This window comes from Phyllostomus hastatus, unplaced genomic scaffold, assembly GCF_019186645.2.
Source record: "Phyllostomus hastatus isolate PE091 unplaced genomic scaffold, TTU_PhHast_1.1 phas_contig_16, whole genome shotgun sequence".
NCBI classification, from domain to species: Eukaryota; Metazoa; Chordata; class Mammalia; order Chiroptera; family Phyllostomidae; genus Phyllostomus; species Phyllostomus hastatus.
Genome location: NW_025333643.1, coordinates 682,309 through 704,456, shown reverse-complemented (window position 1 = coordinate 704,456; position 22,148 = coordinate 682,309). Strand labels below are relative to the sequence as shown.

At 34.8% G+C, this 22,148-nt stretch overlaps 1 protein-coding gene across 2 annotated transcripts in view; it reads right to left on the bottom strand.

The window, feature by feature from the left end:
- Nucleotides 1-22,148, bottom strand: part of RASA2 (RAS p21 protein activator 2) — a 123,297-nt gene that overhangs the window by 35,209 nt on the left and 65,940 nt on the right. For both annotated transcript variants that reach the window (XM_045832142.1, XM_045832143.1), the window contains 4 exons: nt 16,603-16,686; nt 14,807-14,879; nt 9,949-10,025; nt 8,874-8,975 (listed from right to left, as the gene is read on the bottom strand). In XM_045832142.1, the coding sequence (XP_045688098.1) occupies nt 8,874-8,975; nt 9,949-10,025; nt 14,807-14,879; nt 16,603-16,686 (336 nt within the window). The remainder of the gene's footprint in view (nt 1-8,873; nt 8,976-9,948; nt 10,026-14,806; nt 14,880-16,602; nt 16,687-22,148) is intronic.

The window sequence follows — 22,148 nt, the reverse complement described above, 5'->3', positions numbered from 1 at the left end:
TATCCAGGAAACAAAAAGTATAGATAATGTAAAAATTAAGATCTCAAAGGGGTTGAATAAGAGTTTGATTAGCTTGCTGGTTTAGAAACAAAAAAACAAAAAAACATTTAAAATCCAGTATTACCAAAAATAGTTTTTTACCAACTAAATTTAGGATACATTTAGATGAAATAATTAAGACACACTACACAAGAAGCATAAATGATATTGTTATAAAGTAAATCCTGTATGTAAAAATTTGAACTTCTCTTTTAAAACAGTAGTGATTGAAGGTCTAAAAATAGATTTTATATTATTCAGTATAACTAAAAATGTAAAAGGCAAAAAAAGTAAAAATAGAAACATCTTTAAATATCCAAGGAAAGAGAAATGTTTAGAAATCAAGAGACATTTGTAGAACCAAAACCCAAAATCTAAGTTACTTAAGACTTTTTACCATGGAAATTTAAAAACACATACAAAAGTAGGTTCTGGCCCAGGCAGAGGAGTAGTTACTGTTATTCCACTTCCTTGCACAACCAAAAGAAGGACACCAACAAATTTAAAAACAAAAAAATAACCCTAACTGCCAGAAAATCAAACTGCATGGAAGCTTGACAACCAAGGAGTTAAAGAAGAAATATTCATCCAGACCAGTAGGAGGGGCAGAGAGGGGCAGCCGGGGTGGAGAAGCTGAGCTGGAAGGTGGTGGTGGGCGGACCAAGCAGTCTCATAGTCTCACACAGAGAAGCCGGGAGGAACAATGGGGGAGTGAGAAAGGCTGTGCAACCCAGGGTTCCAGCACAGGGAAATAAAGCCTCAAAACCTCTGGCTATAAAAGCTGTGGAGGTTGCAGCGGTAAAAGAAATTTCCAGTCTCACAGGAGGGTCCGTTGGAGAGACCCATGGGATTCTAAAACACACACAAGCCCACCCACCTGGGAATCAGCACCTGAAACAGCACAGTCCACTGTGGGAAGTGAGGAAAGTGATGGAAAGTGAGGTAAGAGCCAAGCAAGCTAACAAGAGACATTGTTCCCTCTCTGACCCCTCTCCCACATACAGCGCCACAACGCAGAGAGGTGGGTTGCCCTGGCCTGATGAATACCTAAGGCTCCGCCCCTTACAATATAACAGTTGCACTGAGACAAAGAAATATGGCCAAAAATGAAAGAACAGATCAAAATTCCAGAAAAAGAACTAAGCAATAAAGAGAAAGCCAACCTATCAGATGCATAGTTCAAAACACTGGTAAATCAGGATGCTAACAGAAATGGTTGAGTATGGTCACAAAATAAAGGAAGACATAAAGGCTATACAAAGTGAAATAAAGGAAAATATACAGGGAACCAACAGTGAAGGGAAGGAAACCAGGACTCAAATCAATGATTTGGAAAAGAAGGAAGAAATAAATATTCGACTGGAACAGAATGAAGAAACAAGAATTCAAAAAAGTAAGGAGAGGCTTAGGAACCTCCAGGACTACTTTAAACATTCCAACAGCTGAATCATGGGGAAAGAAAATCTGGCAAAAGAACTAGATGTGTAAGTCCAGGACACTCAGAGTCCCAAAGAAGTTGGACCAAGAAGAAACACACCAAGCAAGGCACATCATAATTACATTACCCAAGATTAAAGACAAGGAGAGAATCTTAAAAGCAGCAAGAGAAAAAGAGACAGTTACCTACAAAGGAGTTCCCATCAGACTGTCAGCTAATTTCTCAAAAGAAACCTTGTAGGCAAGAAGGGGCTGGAAAGAAGTATTTGAAATCATGAAAGGCAAGGACCTACAACCTAGATTATCCAGGAAAGCTATCATTTAGAATGGAAGGGCAAATAAGTTAAAAGAGATCATCATCACCAAGCCCTTATTGCACAAAATGTTAAAGGAACTTATCTAAGAAAAAGATGATCAAAAAGTATGAACGGTAAAATGACAACAAACTCATAACTAACAACAACGGAATTTTAAAAGGAAAATATAATAACTAAGCAAAGAACTAGAACAGGAACATATTCACAAAAATAGAGATCACATGGAGAGTTATCAGTGGAGGGGGGAGGGGAGGATGGGGGAAAGGTACAGGGTATGAGAAGCATAAATGGTAGGTACAAATTAGACAGGGGGAGGTTAAGAATAGTATAGGAAATGAAGAAGCCGAAGAACTTATATGTATGACCCATGGACATGAAGTAAGGGGGGTGGGAAATACTGGAGGGACGGGGGATACAGGGCAGAGGGGGATAAAGATGAGAAAAGAAGGGGACAACTGTAATGGCATAGTCAATCAAATATACTTAAAATAAATAAATAAAAATACATACCAAAGTAAAGAGAATAGTATATCGAACGCCCATATATCCATCACCTAACTTCAATAATTATCTCAAAACTATTCGTGCCTCAGCCACATTTCCACTCACTCCTCTCATTCCATTAATGCATTATTTTAAAGCAATTTCCAGGTGTTTCATGACTTCACCTACATATATAAAACTCTTAAAAACCCTTATTAGCCAGGCAGTATTCAAATTCTCCCAAACTTATCATAAAGAGATTTCTACAGTTTATTCAAATCCAAGGTCCATGGACTATAATTGGTTGATAGCTTAAGTTTCTTTTTTGTTTTATTTTTATTGTTTGTTTGTTTTTATTGCATTTTTTCCATCATCATTTATTTCCCTTATACCTCCCTCCTCCCCGAAGTCACCACACTACTGTCCATATCCATGAGTCCTTTTTCTTTTTTTGCTCAATCCCTCCAACCCCTCCCCTCCCCATCTCCTTTGCTGTCATCTTGCTTTCTATGAGTCTGTCTCTATTTTGCTTCTTAGTTCAGTTTGTTCATTAGATCCCACACATGAGTGAAATCATATGGTATTTTTCTTTCTCTCATTGGCTAGTTTCACTTAGCATAATGTTCTTCAGGTCCATTCATACTGTCACAAAGCATAAAACTTTCTTCTTTCTTATGGCCAGGTAGTTTTAATCTACGCATTCCTTCTACCCCCTAAGAAATCAAGAAGTTGTCTTAAATAGAATTTTCTACATTTGGATTTGTATTAATTCTATCTTTGTCTTCATGATATCATTTAACATGTTATTTTGTCCCCTCTGTATTTCTGTACATTGGTACTTAGATATGGAGTCTTGGTTAGATTCAGATTTGATATTCTGCCAAGAACATTTTATTGATAGTGTTGTGTAGTTCCACTAAGGGGCACTAATATCTCACTGTCTCTCTTTTTGTGACAGTGTCATTGATGATCACTGCCTAGCGTCATTAATCTTCACAGGTTGCAAAATGATAATTTCATAACTCTATCTTTCCTCATTATTTATTAGCTGGAATGCTTTTCATAAAGGAAAGCCAGTAATTTTAATATTTATTTCTGATACTTATCACTTATGGTCTCACCAACAGACTAACTTGTTTACAAATAGAAGAGAGGAGCATTTGATAGAATGTTTTTAGAAACATTTTTGAGAAAGACAGGATTAAAGACAAAAGAAAACTACAGAATCAACCAAGCAAAATTTAAAAGATGAGGGGATGGTAATATAGGGAGGAGAAATTATACTGAAATTATATTACTACCTACAAAAGAGGAATTTCTGTCTCAGAAGACCAACCTTCAGAACTTCTACTCTCTGATTTGAGAAATAATGATATAAAGATTTCCCAGGGAAATAATTGCAAATAGGTCTGTTAGCAAAGGTAACTCAGAAGTACCTCTAAGGGAAGTGTAGCTGACTGATCAACAAGCCTCTGGAAAAGAGCATTACTTCGGGCATTCCTGCAATCCAGTGTATGTTCTGTAGCCTTGCAAATTCAGATACCTAGTTTTACCAACATCTAAAAGTGAACCTGAATTGCAATGACTGAGCAGAGACTGATATTTAAAGTGGAGGGCCAATTAGTAAATTTATGAAAAGAAATACAATAGTCAAGTGAAAAAAATACCTTCACTTTTTTGTGAGCAATACACTTTATTATGGAAATGTTCATTCACAAAAGTAGGGAGACAAGTGATATTAAAAATGAACATTCTCACCACCACCTCATGCACTTATTACCCAGCTTCAACAATTATCACCATTTCCCATGGCGTTTCATCTCTATCTTTCACTTCAACTAATACATTTTTAAGACTTGTTAATGCTATTTTAAAAGTCTGTCTGATTTATACATTTTTAACTATTTGAAAAGCCAAATTATCAGAAGGTGCTGTGGTGAGTAAAGAGATACAATACAAAGATTTCAGGAGGAATCTCTCAGCTAAGGCAACGGTTTTGCAAAGGAAATAGTGACGCCCCTAGAGCAGGAATCCCCCCTCTCTGCGACAGTCAAATGGGCAGTACCCACCCATGTCTGCCTCTTTGGGATCCTTCTTTATTCTAACATTCCCTTCCTATTTTAACTAGTGTTTTCCATATATGGTAGAATAAAATTATTTGTATTATAGTTACAACCTGGTTCTGCCTCTCTGAGCCTGAACCTACCCATCTTAAACAGTGTCCCCATACTTGGGTCAGATCTCAGACTCTTTTTTGTTTTCTTCTATAGAAATCTTACTCAGAGGGCAACTTTAATTCCCTTTTGTTTTCTTCTATAGAAATCTTACTCAGAGGGCAACTTTAATTCCCTTATCTCCAAACTACTGGAGAAGCAATTATACCTTATTCCTCTGTTATGCTCATAAAACTACAAAATACCAGCAAAACAGGCCTACAGTACTAACATGGTATATTCTGTGCAGAAGGATTAGGGTAGTGTTTTGCATACACTGTTTAGGATGCTTAGGAACTCCAGAAGGGTCACTCCTGCCATATTTTTTAAGCTTGCCTCCTTGGATTTCTTTGGTAGTATAAAAAGTCACTAAGGACAAAACATCTCATCCATGTCTACTCAAATTTTTTTTTAAATATGTCTTTGTCCCATCCATTCCTTGAAAAAAAATTTTTTTCAATGAGTAAGGACCATTTCAATTTTCTTTTAAATCATATTTTATAAGCCAAGGGCACTCACATCTTCACTGCTTAAAACAGAGTATTTTTTAGTTTTAAACATATTAAAAAATATGTATGCCAAAGTACAAATGTACTATAGTACACTGGGTTAAGGGCACAGACTTTGGAGTCAGAGAGTTTGGTTCAAATTCCAGTTGTGAGCTTAAGCAAACTGCTCAGTCTTTCTGCATTTGTTTTCTTAATCTGTTAAATAACAGGTAATGATAGTGTCTAACTGATTTAATCCTTACAACAACTCTAAAGAGGTTACATAAGTAAAGCACTCAGAATAGTGCCTGGTACTCAGTAACACCATGTAAATGTTAATTATATAAAAGTTATATACATATAACTGTTACCACTTAAATATATAAATAACTACAGATAAATATAATATTTATATTATATCTAACTACAGATACATGTATTTATAACTACTACTACTAAATTATAATATAAATACTACACTTATCTGCAGTTATTTATATTATCTATATAAATGTGACTTATTATTTTAAAACATCGTCACAAGAGGCTCAGTTTGAATCACCTGAAAGATCCCTTGTAAACTAGGGAATCTTGTATAAATCAGAGCTAAATTGAAAAAACCCCTCAAGATTTGTTAAATACAGGGTATCTGGCATGCCTAAGGTCCAGGGATGCAAAAAAAAAATTCTCAAATATATTTTCTTCAGTTTTTGAATAAAGTGTTTCAGTTTCAAAGAAAAAGAAACAGGAAATAAAGATAAATTACTAACTGAAAGTGTATTTACTATACAAATATATTTTTCATTCACAGTTAAAGAAAGAGGCATAAAAGTAATCCTATGCTCTTAGGAATCGGCAGTTTTGACAGCTCCTTAAGAGGATTAAATATTAGCATTTGAAGATTTTTAACCACAAGGTCTATAAAATAATTGAAAATGAGGTAGGCAGGCAAAAACTTCAGTTATTTATTCATAATCCTACATAAGCTGGAAAACAACTGTTCAAAGGCAACTGTACTAATACATGAATATTATTTCTGGTTCCATGAAGATAACCATTATCAATGGATTTTTACTAAAGATAAATTAAAGCTTAGGTGCTAAAACTGGCAAAGTAGGAAACAAACTCATCTCAAATAAAATATTAACTTAGTTTAAAATATGTATAAGTACTTTATGTTGCCAAAAAGCTCCAACTATTTACTATTTGAATGTTACTTTCAAAATTAAAAAGTATAATATGAAAAAAATTTATATTTACTTTCTTAATGTACACTTTTACAGTTTGATTCCTTTGGGGAAAAATTATTATACTGATCTGTATGATTACAAAAGGGTTTTACACACATTAAGTTCTCTGACTTTGAAGTAACTGGTGAAATGTGATTGAACTAGACTAAGAGTCTTTTTATTTATGACATTCTGAACAATGGAATACTGGAGCAAAAACAAAAAAAAGGATGCAGAAATTCTATATGTACTGATGTGGAATAATGGTGATGACAGCAGCAATAACTACAATGATGAGAACATGAGTTATACCCATGGTCACAGCACTTGCAGCGTCCTTCATACAAACTCATTTCATCCTCTAACAACTTTGGGAGGCAGGTACTATTTGTATTGCTCCTATTTTATAGCCAAAGAAAGCAAGGCAAACAGGTGTAATAACTAATCCAAGGTCACAGAGGTGGCAGCATGGATCTGAACCAAGACATTTGGTTCTGGAGTCCATACCCTTAACCACGATTAAAAAGACACAAATATTTACTGAGGCTCTACTAAACTGCTAAGTGAAAAAAACAAGGTACAGAGCAGGATATAGTATATGTCCATTTGTATAAAGAAGGGGAAAGAAGGATACATATGTATTTGCCAGTATATATATTTTCAAAACTCAAAACAGTGGCTGCCTCAGAAGAAGGAAACTGATTAGCTGGGAGACAAAGGCAGGTAACATACTTTTACCTTTTGAACTGTGAACCATATGTTACTTATTCAAGAAGTCAAATAAAATTCTGTTATCTACATAGGTTCAAATTAAAGGCAGCTAATATCAAACTAACAAGCTAATCCTAACATTTCATATAAGTTTCAGAATGAAGAACACATATTATTCCTAAGGAATTGAAGAGCCAAGAAAGAAATGGGAAATTGACTGAATCATGTTTGATTTCAGAATAAAATTAAATTGTAACCATCAAAAATCAGTTTTCAGAAAAGGACTAACAGACAAGTAGTAGAAATTATGCAAAATAGCAAACTGAAGATTTTAAAACATTACTGATCATTATTCTACATCTTTCTTAATATCAAGATTCTGGGGAAAAAAAAAAAAAAAAGCCTGAAATCTTGGAAAGTAAATAAAGCTTTTCCTGAGTACTCTTGCAGTTACCATCAATCCCACAAGGGGATGCTACAGTTCTATGACTGACAAAGGACACTAAGAGTTTAATAATTTTGATTTAAAAGGAAAGGCATTTTTAATTTCTTTATATATCCCTTACATATATGGGAATATAAATAAATTAGCAGATGTTCCTATTTCATGCTAGATAAATTAGTTCTGACAAATTTAGACGGCCAGTCTGGAGACAGTCTTACTGAAAGTACAGGCTATATAGGCACATTTCGAGTTGGCTTTGAGGGGCTCTGGGAGGCACATCTGCTCACTTTTTATTTGTGCTGAGTAGCTTGGCATATAAGTTTGAAGATTTAACAAACTGAGTTAAAAATTTTTCATTTTAAAATATGTGGCACTTTATGGGAGGTGAAAGAAGATATGTTGGGTGGGGAAGGAAGGTGACAAATGTTCATCAAATTTTCACAGTGACTAAGTTTAATCCCTCCCCCTCTGTGGATCCATTTTAGAAAATGTAACATACAAAATGCAACCATAAAGACCAATACATCTTAGATTTGCATTAGCAAGAGATAAAAAGAAAATAAAAATTTTCAGAGTCTAAAAATCTGTCTTCAAGGGATAAACCATAAACTGCTTGAGGACAATGAAGTTCAAAGTGAAGAATGTCTGATGGCCAATCAGGAAATGCAGGCTCTTATTTAAAGACAAATGAGATTAGTGCCCGTGGTGAGAAACACCTAAATGCTTACTTTCAACCTCCTCTTCCAGGCAACTGAAACAGAGCTCTACAAAATAGGCCTGAAAAGTTTAGTAAATGAGAAAAGCACGTTCTTTTGCACTCCATTGAAACCCAAGTCTAACATGACTTTTAAGTGCTGTAGCCAGAAGAAACAATAGCTGCACTTCAGTTCTGCTAAGGAAACTAACATCAGTTTAATATCTGCACATTAACTTTAACTAAACATCAGTTTATTGTCACTATTAGAGTTATAAAAGGTAAAATAATGTGACCATTCTCGAGTCACCATAGCTCCTAAAAAGTGTATTAACTGAATGAGCTCACCACCACCTAGACCCTAGACATTTAGAAAATAGTATCAGGCCATCTGCAGAGCATTTCAGTGGGATGTGATGAAGAAAAATCACTGGCTAGTCCTCATAAACATCCAGTTTTCATGACCATTAATGAAGCTTCTACACTACAGGTGGTTGATTTGTGACCAAGCATCTTTTTACATGGGCAACTCTTATGTAATGTTTTAAATGTTTTCCATTTTCCCTTAGAGGTAGGATTTATCTTTTAAACAGAAAAATATTCCCAGACAATTCACTACTTTTGTTTCAGTATCAGAGACCAAGTCATGAAATTATCAATGTACTTATATTTCTGTAACAGTAAATTAGTGACCAAATCAATTAATGCTAATGACTTATGGCTTATTCCATGACAAATTTAAAATATGCTTATAGAAAAGATTTATTTGCATGTACAGTATATTAAAGAGAATTCACCAGAACATTTGTCTTCTTACCAGGCTTGATGAGAGGTATCATTTCTTAACACATTCACAGGAACCTTAATCTCGCCTAGGAAAATATCTTGGACCAGATTTCCATTGTTCCACAAGTCAATCCTGAAAATTTAAAAACTGGCTTTATTTTTTGCAAACAATGTTTAAGAGAACACACACCACCAAATAGCTTCAAATTACTTTGATTTGTATTATAGCATTAATTTTTACATGCTTAAGAGATGTTAGCATTGTCATATGCCTCATAAACTAAGAGAGCAAAATACTGCAGTAGCTTTTATTTATAAGCACAAAAAGTTAACCATTTTAAATAGTCTATAACAAAGCACTTAAGGTACCTAGTTTCAAGGTCTGGGTTTTATTTTAACCTGTAACAATAAGGACTACAGAGTTACTTTGTTGAATTTGATAAAAGAAACAAACACAAGACCATAGTTTCTTTCTCAATTAGAATCAGTTAATGTGTAAAGATAAGCAATTTAGAAAAATACATTACCTGATCATTCCAAACATGTGATTACACACCCTTTAGATGAACACACTGTTAACACCACACCTATACATGCATTTACAAAAACTTTCCCCTCCCAAACAGCATAGATATTTAAGATTTAGGAAATAGCACAAACTTCAAACACATGCACCTGTTGAATTATCTTATAAGGCTTCTTACCTCACTGAAATTTCTGTTAGACAGCAGATATGTTAAGAAGAATAAAAAAATTATTTCTAAATGGGCTAATATGTAATTACTTTTCTATATATATATTTTTGCATCCATTATGCTATGATTCAGAAATTTAAGGAGCAATTAAATTTGGGAAAAATAAAAAATATAATAAAATAGGTAAAAATGAGTTCATCTCTGTTTATAAAATAAATACACCTTGACTATTTCTGGAATCAGATCTTGAAAAGATAATTTGGATTTAAATTAGATGTATGTTCCTCTAAGTTTCATCAAACAACTTGCTAAAGAAAATTTTATTAAGCTTGAATCACTTTTTCCAATTATATTTAGGACTTTCTTTTGGCACAGAAAAAAAGCAATCCTGTGAAACCCCAAGACACATACCTAATTTCTAGCTTTTCAATGTCCTCCTCTTCTACCTGGAACTGGGACTTTCTGGTGTAACTACTGGATCTGGTTACCTGTAAAAAAATATTCTAGTAAAAAAAAATTTTTTAAGTATCTTTTCCTACATGAACTTAAAAAAAGAACTATCATCCCTAACAAGTTCAATTTTGTTTATTATAAACAGAGGAAAAAGGCTGCCTAGGTAATATTTTACCCAAAAACTAAATACAAAAGTAGCCACAGAAGCAGCGGAAAGTGGTGTAGGCCCTGGGTGAGTAGCTCAGTTGGTTATGCCAAGGCTGCAGGTTCAGGGAACATACAAGAAGCAACCAATGAATGCATGGATAAGTGAAACAACAAATCGATGTTTCTCTCTCTCTCAAATCAATAAATACATTAAAAAAAGAATAAGGTGGAATAAAAATATCAAAAGCCACCTCGCCTCCATATCCTTATCAACTTCATATAAAGCAACATTAGGTTCTCTGGCTCATCTGTAACCTGTTGGTGACTCAAAAGGGTAAAAAGTGTTCTATTTCAGTGAAGTTTCACTGTGCCTTATTTCTCAATATACCAATGCCATCCTTATACTTCCTTCTCGCATTTTTACTGAAAATATCAAGACCATTGGCAGGAACTTCCTCAACTATAGTCCACCTGAAGTCTACTCCCATAAAGTTCTTTCTACTTGATGAGTTTTCTTATTCTCTTCTGAACAAGAAGAGATGATCCTCCTCTTTTCTAAAACTACTTCACCCACACGTAGTATGCAGTAAGCATTCGATGTTTTTTTAACTTTTTTTTTTGTTGTTCAATTACAGTTGTCTCCATTTCCCCCCCATTATGCTCCTCTGCCCTTTCCCTACCCCTACCCTGTTGTCTTTGTCCATGGGTCCTTATATGTATTTCCTGACTTGACCCTTCCCCTTCTTTCCCCCATTATCCTCTCCCTCCCCTCTGGTCACTGTCAGTATGTTCATGTTTCTGCTTCTCTTTTGCTCACTTGTTTGTTTTGTTGATTAGGTTCCACTTATAGGTGAGATCATATGGTGTTTGTCTTTCACCACTTGGCTTATTTCACTTAGCATAATACTCTCCAGTTTCATCCATGCTGTCACAAAGGGTAGGAGTTCCTTCTTTCTTTCTGCTGCACAGTATTCCATTGTGTAAATGTACCAGTTTAATGATCCACTCATTAAGTGCCCACTGATGGGCACTTAGGCTGTTTCTAGCACTTAGCTATTATAAATAATGCTGCTATGAACATTAGGATGCACAGGTTCTTTTGAATTGGTGTTTCGGGATTTTTAGGGTACAATCCCAGCAGCAGAATTGCAGAGTCAAAAGATAGTTCCATTTTTAGTTTTCTGAGGAAATTCCACACTGTTTTCCACAGTGCCTGCACCAGTCTGCATTCCCACCAACAGTGCACTAGGGTTCCCTTTTCACCACAACCTCATCAGCACTTGTTGTTTGTTGATTTGTTTATGATGGCCATTCTGACTGCTGTGAAGTGGTATCTCATAGTGGTTTTAATTTGCATCTCTCTGATGGCTAGTGATGTTGAGCATCTTTTCATATGTCTCTGGTTCCTCTGTATGTCCTCCTTGGGAAGTGTCTGTTCAGGTTCTTTGCCCATTTTCAATTGGATTATCTGTCTTTCTGGTGTGGACTTGTGTGAGCTCTTTATATATTTTGGAGATAAAACCCTTGTCCAAGGTATTATTGGCAGATATAGTTCTCCATACAGTTAGTTACCTTTTCATTTTGCTAGTGTTTTCTTTAGCCATGCAGGAGCTTTTAAATTTGATGTAGTCCCACTTGTTTACTCTTTCCTTTTTACCTCTTGCTCTAGGGGACCTATTGGTGAAAACGCTGCTGCACGAAATATCTGAGATTTTCCTGCCTATGTCCTCTAGGACTTTTATGGTGTCATGACTTATATTTAAGTCTTTTATCCATCTTGAGTTTATTTTTGTGTATGGTGTAAGTTGGTTGTCGAGTTTCATTTTTTGCATGTAGCTGTCCAGATCTCCCAACACCATTTGTTGAAGATGCAGTTTTTACTCCATCTTATGCTTCTGCCCCCTTTATCAAATATTAATTGACCATAGAAACAAGAGTTTATTTCTAGGCTCTCTACTCTGTTCCATTGATCTATATGTCTGTTCTTATGACACTACCAGACTGTTTTGCATTTGATCTCTTTTAATTACAGCTTTATTTACCAGCTTGTTCACCTCACTCAAGTCTAAGAAAAATTCTCCCCTTAAATTATGGTCCTTCTATCTCTTTCCTTTCACAGACAAATATCTCAAAACTGTAACCCATCTTCACAGCCTCCACTTCCTCACCACCCACTCACTACAGTAACTCTTCATAATCTGGCTTCCTCACAGGTCACCCGCCTGAAACCCCACTCTTAATCACCAAGTCTGATGATGAATTCTTAGTTCTCACCTTCACTGACCCCTCTATCTGAACAAGTAATCATACAACTATACCTCCTTTCCCAGAAACATTCTTTCCTTTAGGTTGCCCAGACACTATCCTGGCACCTTCTGCTCTCTTTGCTTCTTCCTCTGGGACCTCTTTTTCCACAGAACTTGTAAGTATGGGTTTTCTCTAAGGTTTTATTTTTTATTTTGTCCTAAGAGCTGCAAGTGCTGCATAGTTTACAAAGTGCTTTCACATCCATTATCTCCTTTGTTCATCAGATCACTGCTCTGAGGCAGGCAAAGCTAGATTTATTATCCTCATCTCAAAAATGAGGAAGCTAAAATACAGAAATGAAGAGACATACTCAAAGCTGAATACCTAATGAATGCCAGAACTGATGGTCTTCACCTTTCTCCTTCACTGTGTACCTCTTCTCCCTTACAAATCTTGAGTCTATTTGCAACTGTCACCCATCTTAAGTTTCAGTCATGAACTGCCTATCAGGATTTTACATGTCAGACCTCAAGCTCATTCATTATGCCTTAAAGTGAACCACTTCTGTTGTCCTTCTCTTAACTTTTCTATTTCTCCAGACATGAAATCATGAAGACAACATTTGACTCTTCCCTTTGTCTTTTCTTCTATAACCAATTCATTATCTTGCCCTTTGCAGTTTTTCTCATCTGTCCCTTCTTCTCTATTTCCATATTTCTTTTAGATCAGATCCATTCCCCTCACTGTCAACCCTGTTTATACAGCTAAACTACAACAGTCTTTTGATCTCTGTTCTCGCTCTCTCTCAGCCATTTGGCCCACAGATCATGGTCAATTCTTCACAAAACACTGTATTACCCTTACAGCCTCCAGGCTCAAAAACATTCAATGGCTTACATACTTAAGCAACCTCAAACAGGCACACCTTTCATCAGGTGGTCCTACTCTATCTTTTTAAGCTTAGTTCCTATTATTCCCTTCCACAAACCTTCCAGTCAAATTACTACTTGCTGTTCTTTGGACACAACTTTCTGCTCTCCAATCTCAAATTGCCTGTTTTCTCTAATGCTCTCTTTCATCTGACTTAACTAACTGAGCTGGAGCAGAGCTTATTTGGCCTCCCCAATATCTACTGCATTTTACTACTGTGAGTACGTGTGTGTGTGTGTGTGTGTGTGTGTGTGTGTGTGTGTGTGTGTTTTGTGTCTCTTGCTCCACTAGAGGACAGACACTGAACCTTATCTTTAAGATCAGCTCAACAAAGTGCACTCTGAAAGAATGTTTCAAGGCCTAAAAGTTATGTTTGTATATAGCAAGCAGGTCAAGGCCTGATTTTCAAGGACCATTTGCTTACTGCAAGTTTGCCCCTTCCTTGTTTTCTCCAGGCTAGATGTAACAGCCATTAGTAAATGTATAACAACTGAACTAAGTCCTTAGTCCAGGAGTGGGAAAGTCTCATATTATTTTATTTTTCCTTCTCCACCCCCACAATTCTTTGTATTTCAATTCTGGCATTTTCTTCAATCTGTGTTCCTTTATTAAAGTCCAGTATTCAGGCATGGCTAGGTGTGCCCTCACTCTCTTCACTTGGAAATATCTAGAAAAATACACATGCAAAAGGAAAAGCCCAAAGTACGGCTGTTTTTTTCAAATCTACTCTACATGTTAATCTCAACTACAACATGTTCTACAGCTAGAACAGAATCTTTTAGAATAGAGAGGTTGAATTATTTTTACTGTGGTTTTCAAATAAATAATATGAAAAAGGAGTCCTTTAACAAATTTAAGAAATGCTCCACAGCAAAGAACTCCAAAGTACTGTATTTGGGGCAGCTTCCAGGCAGCTGAAGATCTCTCTGAAAATAAGCATGTGTCTGTACAATGTATTTTACAGTCTCAAAGCATTCTCACATTCGGGCATCAAAAAAACTCCATCAGTAAGGTAGGGCTGCTACTATTTTACAAAGTTATCCTTTCACAAAATAAGAAACTTGAGTCTCACATTTAATAATCTGTTTAAAGTCAACTGGGACTAGAACTCAGAACTGCCAAGTGATATCATACTTACTTCACTAGTGGTATTCAAAGAGCACTCTGCAGAAGAGTCCTGCGGCCACTATATGTCAGGTGGGGTGCTGGATGAGGTGGGGGTTGTATGGGGATAGGTGTGGCACTGAGGATGACTTGGAAGTGGGTGTGTCCCTAGACCTCTCCATCCTCAAATCAATCAGAGCTCTGCCTTCATTTGTTCATTTATTGAGCCCCCACTGCATTGTACCATGGCTCTACTGCTTTCAGGAGAGAAATGCTTGGTTGCATTAGTTGGTAAAATGATTACAAAGGCCGTAATTTGAAAAAAAGAAGTTAATCAGCATTCAGTATTAAATATTCAATGTTAATATTTACATATAAAAAAAGTTACCTCAAAATAAAAGATTTCATTAAACTGCGGATTGCTTGTTTTCTTCTTTACTTTTGTCTTCTTTTGGTCATTCCTGTTCCAATGTGGTAGAGTTTTACCTTGTAGAACTTAACAGTACACAATTATAAAACATGCTATTTCCAACCAGGGAGCCTGACCTCTGTTTAATGTTAAAATGACTCAGGGAAAACACTGCAATTGTAAATGTAAAAGTAGGGGCATGAGATAGATGTCTCTTAAAACTCAAATCAAAGAATACACAAGTTTTGTGTATCTGATATCTATCTATCTATATCTATCTATATCTATCTAGATATATCTAGATATATACAGATATATCTCAAGACTGTATTCTTCTCTCTATGGCTATACCAGATTGACTGCCAAGCTTATGTTAGGGGGTCTTAATAACACACTGTTATATAAGCAACCTAGAAGAAATAGTAGGAGGAAGACAATGAGATTCAGAGTACCTTTATCTATGTAGAAAAATACCTGAGGAACACAAAAGCATTCTTAACTCAGTTTACTTCTTTGGCTTTAGCTACAATGTGGCTTTATGAAAACCTTTTTATTCTGAAATAATTATAGATGCAGAGGTTACAAAGAAATGTATAGGGAAGTCCCACACAGCCTTTCCTCGGTCTCCCTCAATGTTAGTATCTTATGCAATTATATTACAATATCAAAATCAACAGTAACTTTTTACAAAAAATTCATATGCCAAATAGGTTCTATCTGGATGTTAGTAAACAATTATACTTAAGAATTTGCCTGTCAGGTATAGATTATAAACAAAAAGAAAAAACAAAAACAGCTCCAAAAAGTTAAATATTTTTAACACACAAAACTAAATTCTTCTGATAGCACAAATGTTATAGAATTGGGTATCTATCTCCTCTTAAATATAAAACCATCTATAGTAATAATAGCATACTATTTATTATTTGAGCACCCCATGAGTACTAGGCACAGTGCTAGATATATTACACACACATGCACACATTTCAAAGTGATTCGGTGATTTTCTAAAAAATAAGAATACCTAGAAGAGCTCGAGGTTTGGGAGAAGGGGTGTGTGTGTGTGTGTGTGTGTGTGAATGTTGGGTTTGTGTAAAGGGAATTCTGTAATTTTTGTTTCCCGATTCTAGGAAAACTTCCAGTTGTAGATACATTTCAGACTAATCAAGCTCTGAAAAAAACCATAATGAAATTACAAAATGCAAAATAGTACAAAGTACTATAGATTTCTCCATAAATTATCCTGAGTAATTTAAATCCATGACACAGTGCACCTCACCATGTTCTGGTATTTCAGCAGTCTGTCTACAGCTGGGAATTCTCTCTGCAGAGCACAGAAGTCATAAGAGCAAAGGCATTTCTGGTCCAGTGTTGCTTTCCAGATAACAACATAGAATTTTTTTTTCCTGAGCTAGCATTTATCAAAACAGGATTTTACTTGTTATAAAACCTAAGACATTTGCCAGTAAGAAGGGTGATGATGAATAAAGAAGGTCAAGTTTATGTTTTAAAGTGCTCTTTAAGTACTATAAAACTGATGTTGTTCCCCACAGTCTAATAGGCTAGCAGATCTAAATGACACCTGTGTTCTTTCTATAAAAACAGGACCTGGTTGTTTACAAATATATAAAAGAATTCACTAAAGATTTTTCTCTCAAAGCATTACTTTGTGTCATAAATACTTATTTAGTATTTGCTCTTAGATCCTTACTTTTGGATCTAACTCTTATATCACACTTTAAAACTTAAAAGTCATATGAGTCAACAAACATTACCTAGAAGGGCCCACTAGAGAAACTGTTGCGTAAGGGTCACAGCTTTGTCCATTTATGAGAGGCAACCCATGGCATGCCTTGATGCTAAGGAAGAATAAAAGAAAATTAACATAACAATACTCAGATTAAAAAATATAAAACATTATCTTTAAATACAAAGTAACATATTCAACGGTTAAAAGTGCTTTCCACATGCCTGCAGTTGTACGCCTATATGCCACCTACCCCAAATGGATGCATGTATGCTTTTATTTACTTATAGGATAAAGAATATTTTGCACACACATCTCCACCAAATATCTAAAAAGGTACAATACACTAAAACTGCGACAGCTTCTAAAAAGGAAAAGAAAGCAGTGTGAACCTTAAAGGAGAAACTACAAAGCCAAGCCAGATCTATGGCGTCACATCCTCTGCTAAAGCATGAATGAGAAACAAGGAAACAACTGTGGTTTCCACTTAAAATCTGATTCATATATGGAGGGCAGGCCTCACATAGTTCTGTAGCCTTTTATTCTGATTCTCAGTAACAGCTCCTGCATCATTCTGTTGAAAATGTTTTAGCCGATAAAAACCAAGGGATCTAACCCACTCCATGGGTAAATAAATGGTCACTGGTATTTACAGAGATCATAGAATCTGATTTAATAACTTGCTTCTCAAATTTTCTCATTAAATATTACTGAGTTCATGAATTCAGTTTAACATCTCAGGGTCTGCATTTCCTAACGCCTAAGAGAAACTCATGAGTGCTGCTGAAAAGTATTCTTTGTTGAAAGATGTGGGCTATTGAGCAACATCCTTATTTCTCTCCACAACCCACAGATCATATATGTGATAAAGTACAAATGCTGTGCTGCCGAGTAAAGAAAGAAATGATAACATGACTCACTTCTATTACACTGGGTATCAAAAACCAAATTTAAAAAATTTCTGAAACTAACCAAAGAAAGTGCAGGCCAAGATAATTATTCTGGTTATTAATGTAAGGCTTAGGTACAGTCAAACTTTCCCACTGTACACACTGTGTGAAACTTAAACTTCTCAGGCTAAACCTCAGAACGATACCTGGCTTCTACATATCACTAGCATTTGCAGTTGACTATGTATTTTCACAAAAATGAATCTAATTCTCACAACTGCCTTTGAGAAGAGTATCAAAGAGTGCCATTATGCCATTTTAAAGAAGTAAGGCTCAAAAAGGTTATGTGAGAAAGTAACAAAATAAGGCTAACAAGGTAACACAAAATTTGTAAGTGTGCCAAGACTCAGCTTCTACTTTCTTCACTGTTTCTAAAGTCTAGTGTCCTTCTACATTCCCATGGAGCCGGAATATATTGTATTACTTTCCTTCTAATAACCAAATTTATCTCATGTAAACACTATGAGAAATCTTATAGAAATTTACTATAATATTATGAAGTATTAAAAACCTGAGAAAATGCAGTTCAGTATACAAAGATTTCCATAATAATACCCACAGACCAAAACAATACTTATAAGTCAAAAGCATGGGTCTATAAATATCACCAGAAATACTCAATTTTTAAATGCAAGAGTTTAAAAATGGAGTTTTCTGAAAAACAATAAATATTATATACAGATTACTTTATTGCTATATATATTATGAAATATTATATTTCTAATACACAGGATACAACTACTTCTGTGTTGGTAAAATCAAGCATTTTCACATCATAGCTGAGCAGAAAATACTGAAAATAATCACAGCATACATTATATTACATGTTTACATATCACATATAAAGCATTTGATATTAATACATTTTTAAAGAAATTACCAAGGAAAATACATTTAGTCCAAAGTAGTTTATAATAAAGTGATGTGAATCTTTTTCATATTTTTAAAATTAAAAGTTAACTTCTTTTTTTACTTTATTTTTTTAAACATTTTTAAAATCATTGATCAAGTAGTTTTCTGCCTTTTCCCCCCACCCCTCCCAACCACCCCAGCTCTCCCTACCCTCCCTTCCCTGTTCACCACCCCCAACCCCGTTATTGTCCATGTGTCCTTTACAGAAGTTAATTTCTATAGAGCTACAATGGAGTAACAGGAAATGGATTTACACTCCCATCTGAAAAAACTTTTTTTAAAAAAGGACAAGATCAGGAGCACAGGATAGCTGTGTCTGAGGAGGGAATAAAGGTCAGCCCTCCAAGTTTCCCAGCCTATAGTTATCTAGTTTTTCTGGGAAGAAGAGGGAGAACTTTTAGTCCAGAAAGGCCAAAGTTACTAGAGTCCTCAGGGCAGAGCCTGGGGGAAGGAAAGCTGCATACAGAGAAAGAACCCTTTGGAGAGCTACAAGAATCCACCAGGAGTCTTCGGCTACGTGCTGATAAACACACCCATGTAAGGAAGCTACCTGAGGCTTGGGAAAAAGCCATCTGAAAAGATCAAAGGGAACAATTCCTGAAGCCCACAAACTGCTAGCAAGAAGTCTAACCAAACACACAAAACCTGGTAATTCACGGGTGCTCCCTCAACAGTGGGAAAATATAAGCCCTACACTAAAGGCGAATTCTTGTTCCATCTAACAAAGCTTAAGAGCAAACCCCATAAGAATCAAACTGTTTCTAGGTAACTTTCCTGAGTCCTTAAGTTGCCGGATATTTTTGTATGTATTCATGTATTCATATGTATTTTATATGTATTTATTTTTTATGGGAAGACAAATAAAAATATCCAGCAACTTCACAATGCTGAGCATCTAATAGCAAAGAAGCAGAAACAAAAGAATTAAGAAAATATAACCCACAATGAAAAAGAAAAATCAGTAGCAACAGGACCAGTAATGACACAGATGATAGAATTAGTAGATAAGGACATTAACAACAGATTATTATAACTATATTTCATATGTTTGGTAGAGACAGAGAAGACATTAAAAATTTGAATTCTAGAGATGAAAAACACAGGTCTGAGAAAAACATGCTGAGTGGGAGTAACAGAAGATTAGAATAACAAAACTAAAAGGTAATGTAAAAAAATATAATGAAGATTAAAAAAATTTAGATGTGGCAGAAGAAAAGATTAGTTGACACAAAGATACAGCAATAAACTGATATTAAATAGATGTGTAAATGGTCTAAACATGCCAATTAAAAAACAGATTTTTCAGATTGAACAAAAATGAAAATTATATGCTACCTACAAGAAATTCATTTTAAATAGAAAGATAAAATTAGGTTAAAAGTAAAAGAATGAAAAAATATGTTAATATTTAAAAGAAAGTCCATTAACTGGTTGCTAACAATGCAAATGTCCACCAGTACGACTCTGATTGAATAAACTATACTAAATCACTATGTTAGAATTCTACGTAGTTGTCAAAAAGAATCAGGTAAATCTCTATTCTCTAATTACTCTGATATGAAGTGATTTTTCAGGATACATTATTAAGTGAAAAAAGGGGAAGTTGCAGAAGATGACACTGTGTAAGAATCAGGTGGGAAACACCAATATATTTTTATTTATATATGTGTATGTGTATTTGCTTATATTTTCAAAAATAATGAAAAGTAAAACCAAAACTTTTAAATATCGGTGTAAGGAGGCTACAAGATTGGAAATGGATGTGATATTTCTCCAAATATATCTTATATAAGTTCTGATTTTGGAAACATAAAAACTTTTACATTTCAAAAGTAAAATTAAACCTAAGCAATCCTTAATAATAAAACCCGAGAAACTACTAAAAAAGAAAAAGAATGAATTTCAAGGGACTAAAACACAATGTATTGGATTCTATATCCTGAGTGATGTGTATTCTTAGAACAAACAACAGAGAAGTCTCTTAAACTTCATTCATTTACCTACCTGTCGGTGGTAATATTGGTATCATATTGAATCTATTTTCTGTATCTTATAATATATAAAAGACAAATAAGTATATTAATGTCAGGAATTAAGATGTTCAGTTAAGAGGAAAGAGATACAAATATAAAATGAAATTTATATTAGAACTTTCATAATATTAAATTTGAATTAGTAACATAAAAAAAGGAATGAGAAAGATAGTCAATCAGAGTGGTTATATTAATATCAGGCAAAGTAGATTTCACAACAAAGGATAATATTACCAAAGTTAAAAAGGGTCATTTTATTACAATGAAGAGGTCAACTTATCAAGAGGAAAACAATCCTAAACATTAAGCTCCTAACAACAGAGCCACAAAACAAATGAGGTAAAAACTGATAGAACTTCAGGGAGAAACAGACCTGACATAGCTAACATTTATAAAAAATAGTCTTTGAGGGCAAAGAACAAGTCTTGGTAAATTTGAAAGTACTCACATCATATAAAATATGTTAACAGTAGAATTAAATTAGAATTCACCACCAACAAAAATCTCCTGAAAAACTCTCAAGTATTTGGAAACAACTCACCTCTAAATAATCCATAGGTTGAAAAATGAAACAAAAGAAAAATTATAAAGTATTTTGAACTGAATGAAAATTAAAATTCCTATCAAATATTTTGAAATATAGCTAAAGTAGTACTTAGACAATGGATAGACCTAAATTACTATATTAGGAAAGTAGAAAGATTTCCAATTACTGACCTCAGTAAATAAAAGTAATGAAGAGTGGAAATCACTCTTGTAAATAGAGTGTAAAAAAATACACAAAAATCAGTGAAATCAAAAGCCTTTTTTTCTTTAAAGAAGGTCATTAAAATTGATAAACCTCTATCAGGAGTGTCCAACCTTTGGTGTCTCTGTGTCACACTGGGAGACAAAGAGTTATCTTGGGCCATATATTAAATATACTGTGACACAAAATCACAAAAAATCGCATAATGCTTTAAGTAAATTTACAATTTTGTGTTGGGCCACAATCATAGCCATCCTGGGTTGTATGTGGCCCATGGGCTGCAGGCTGGATACCCCTGCAGCTAGACTAATTAGGGAAAAAAAGAGTAAAGACACAGATTATCAATATTAGGAATGAGCAACATGACATCACTATAAAGTCTACAGATATATTTTTTTAGATTTTTAAAAAGATATTTATTTATTTTTAGAGAGAGAGGAAGGGAGGGGAAGAGAGGGAGAAGAACATCAATGTGCAATAGATACATCAATTGGTTGCCTCTCACATGCCTCCAACCAGGGACTGGCCCACAATCCAGACATGTGCCCTGACTGGGAATTGAACCAGCGACCTTTCAGTTCGCAGGCCAGCAATAAATCCACTGAGCTGTACCAGCCAGGGCAAAGTCTACAGATATTAAAGGAAAAAAGGAATAACTTGAAGAACTTTATGCTAAAGAACTTAGCAATTTAGATTAAAAGGTCAAATTCCTTGAAAGATACAAACTACCAAAGATTACTTTTTAAAAAATCTGAATAGCTATGCATCTTTTAAAGAAACTGAATTCCTGGTTAAAAACTTTTCTATCAGCGAACAAACAAAACAAAAACACTTCAAGTCCAGATGGTTTCACTGGTGAATTCTTGCACTAATCATGTAAAGAATAAATTATATAAATATATATATTTCTTAGGAACAGAAGGGAACTTTC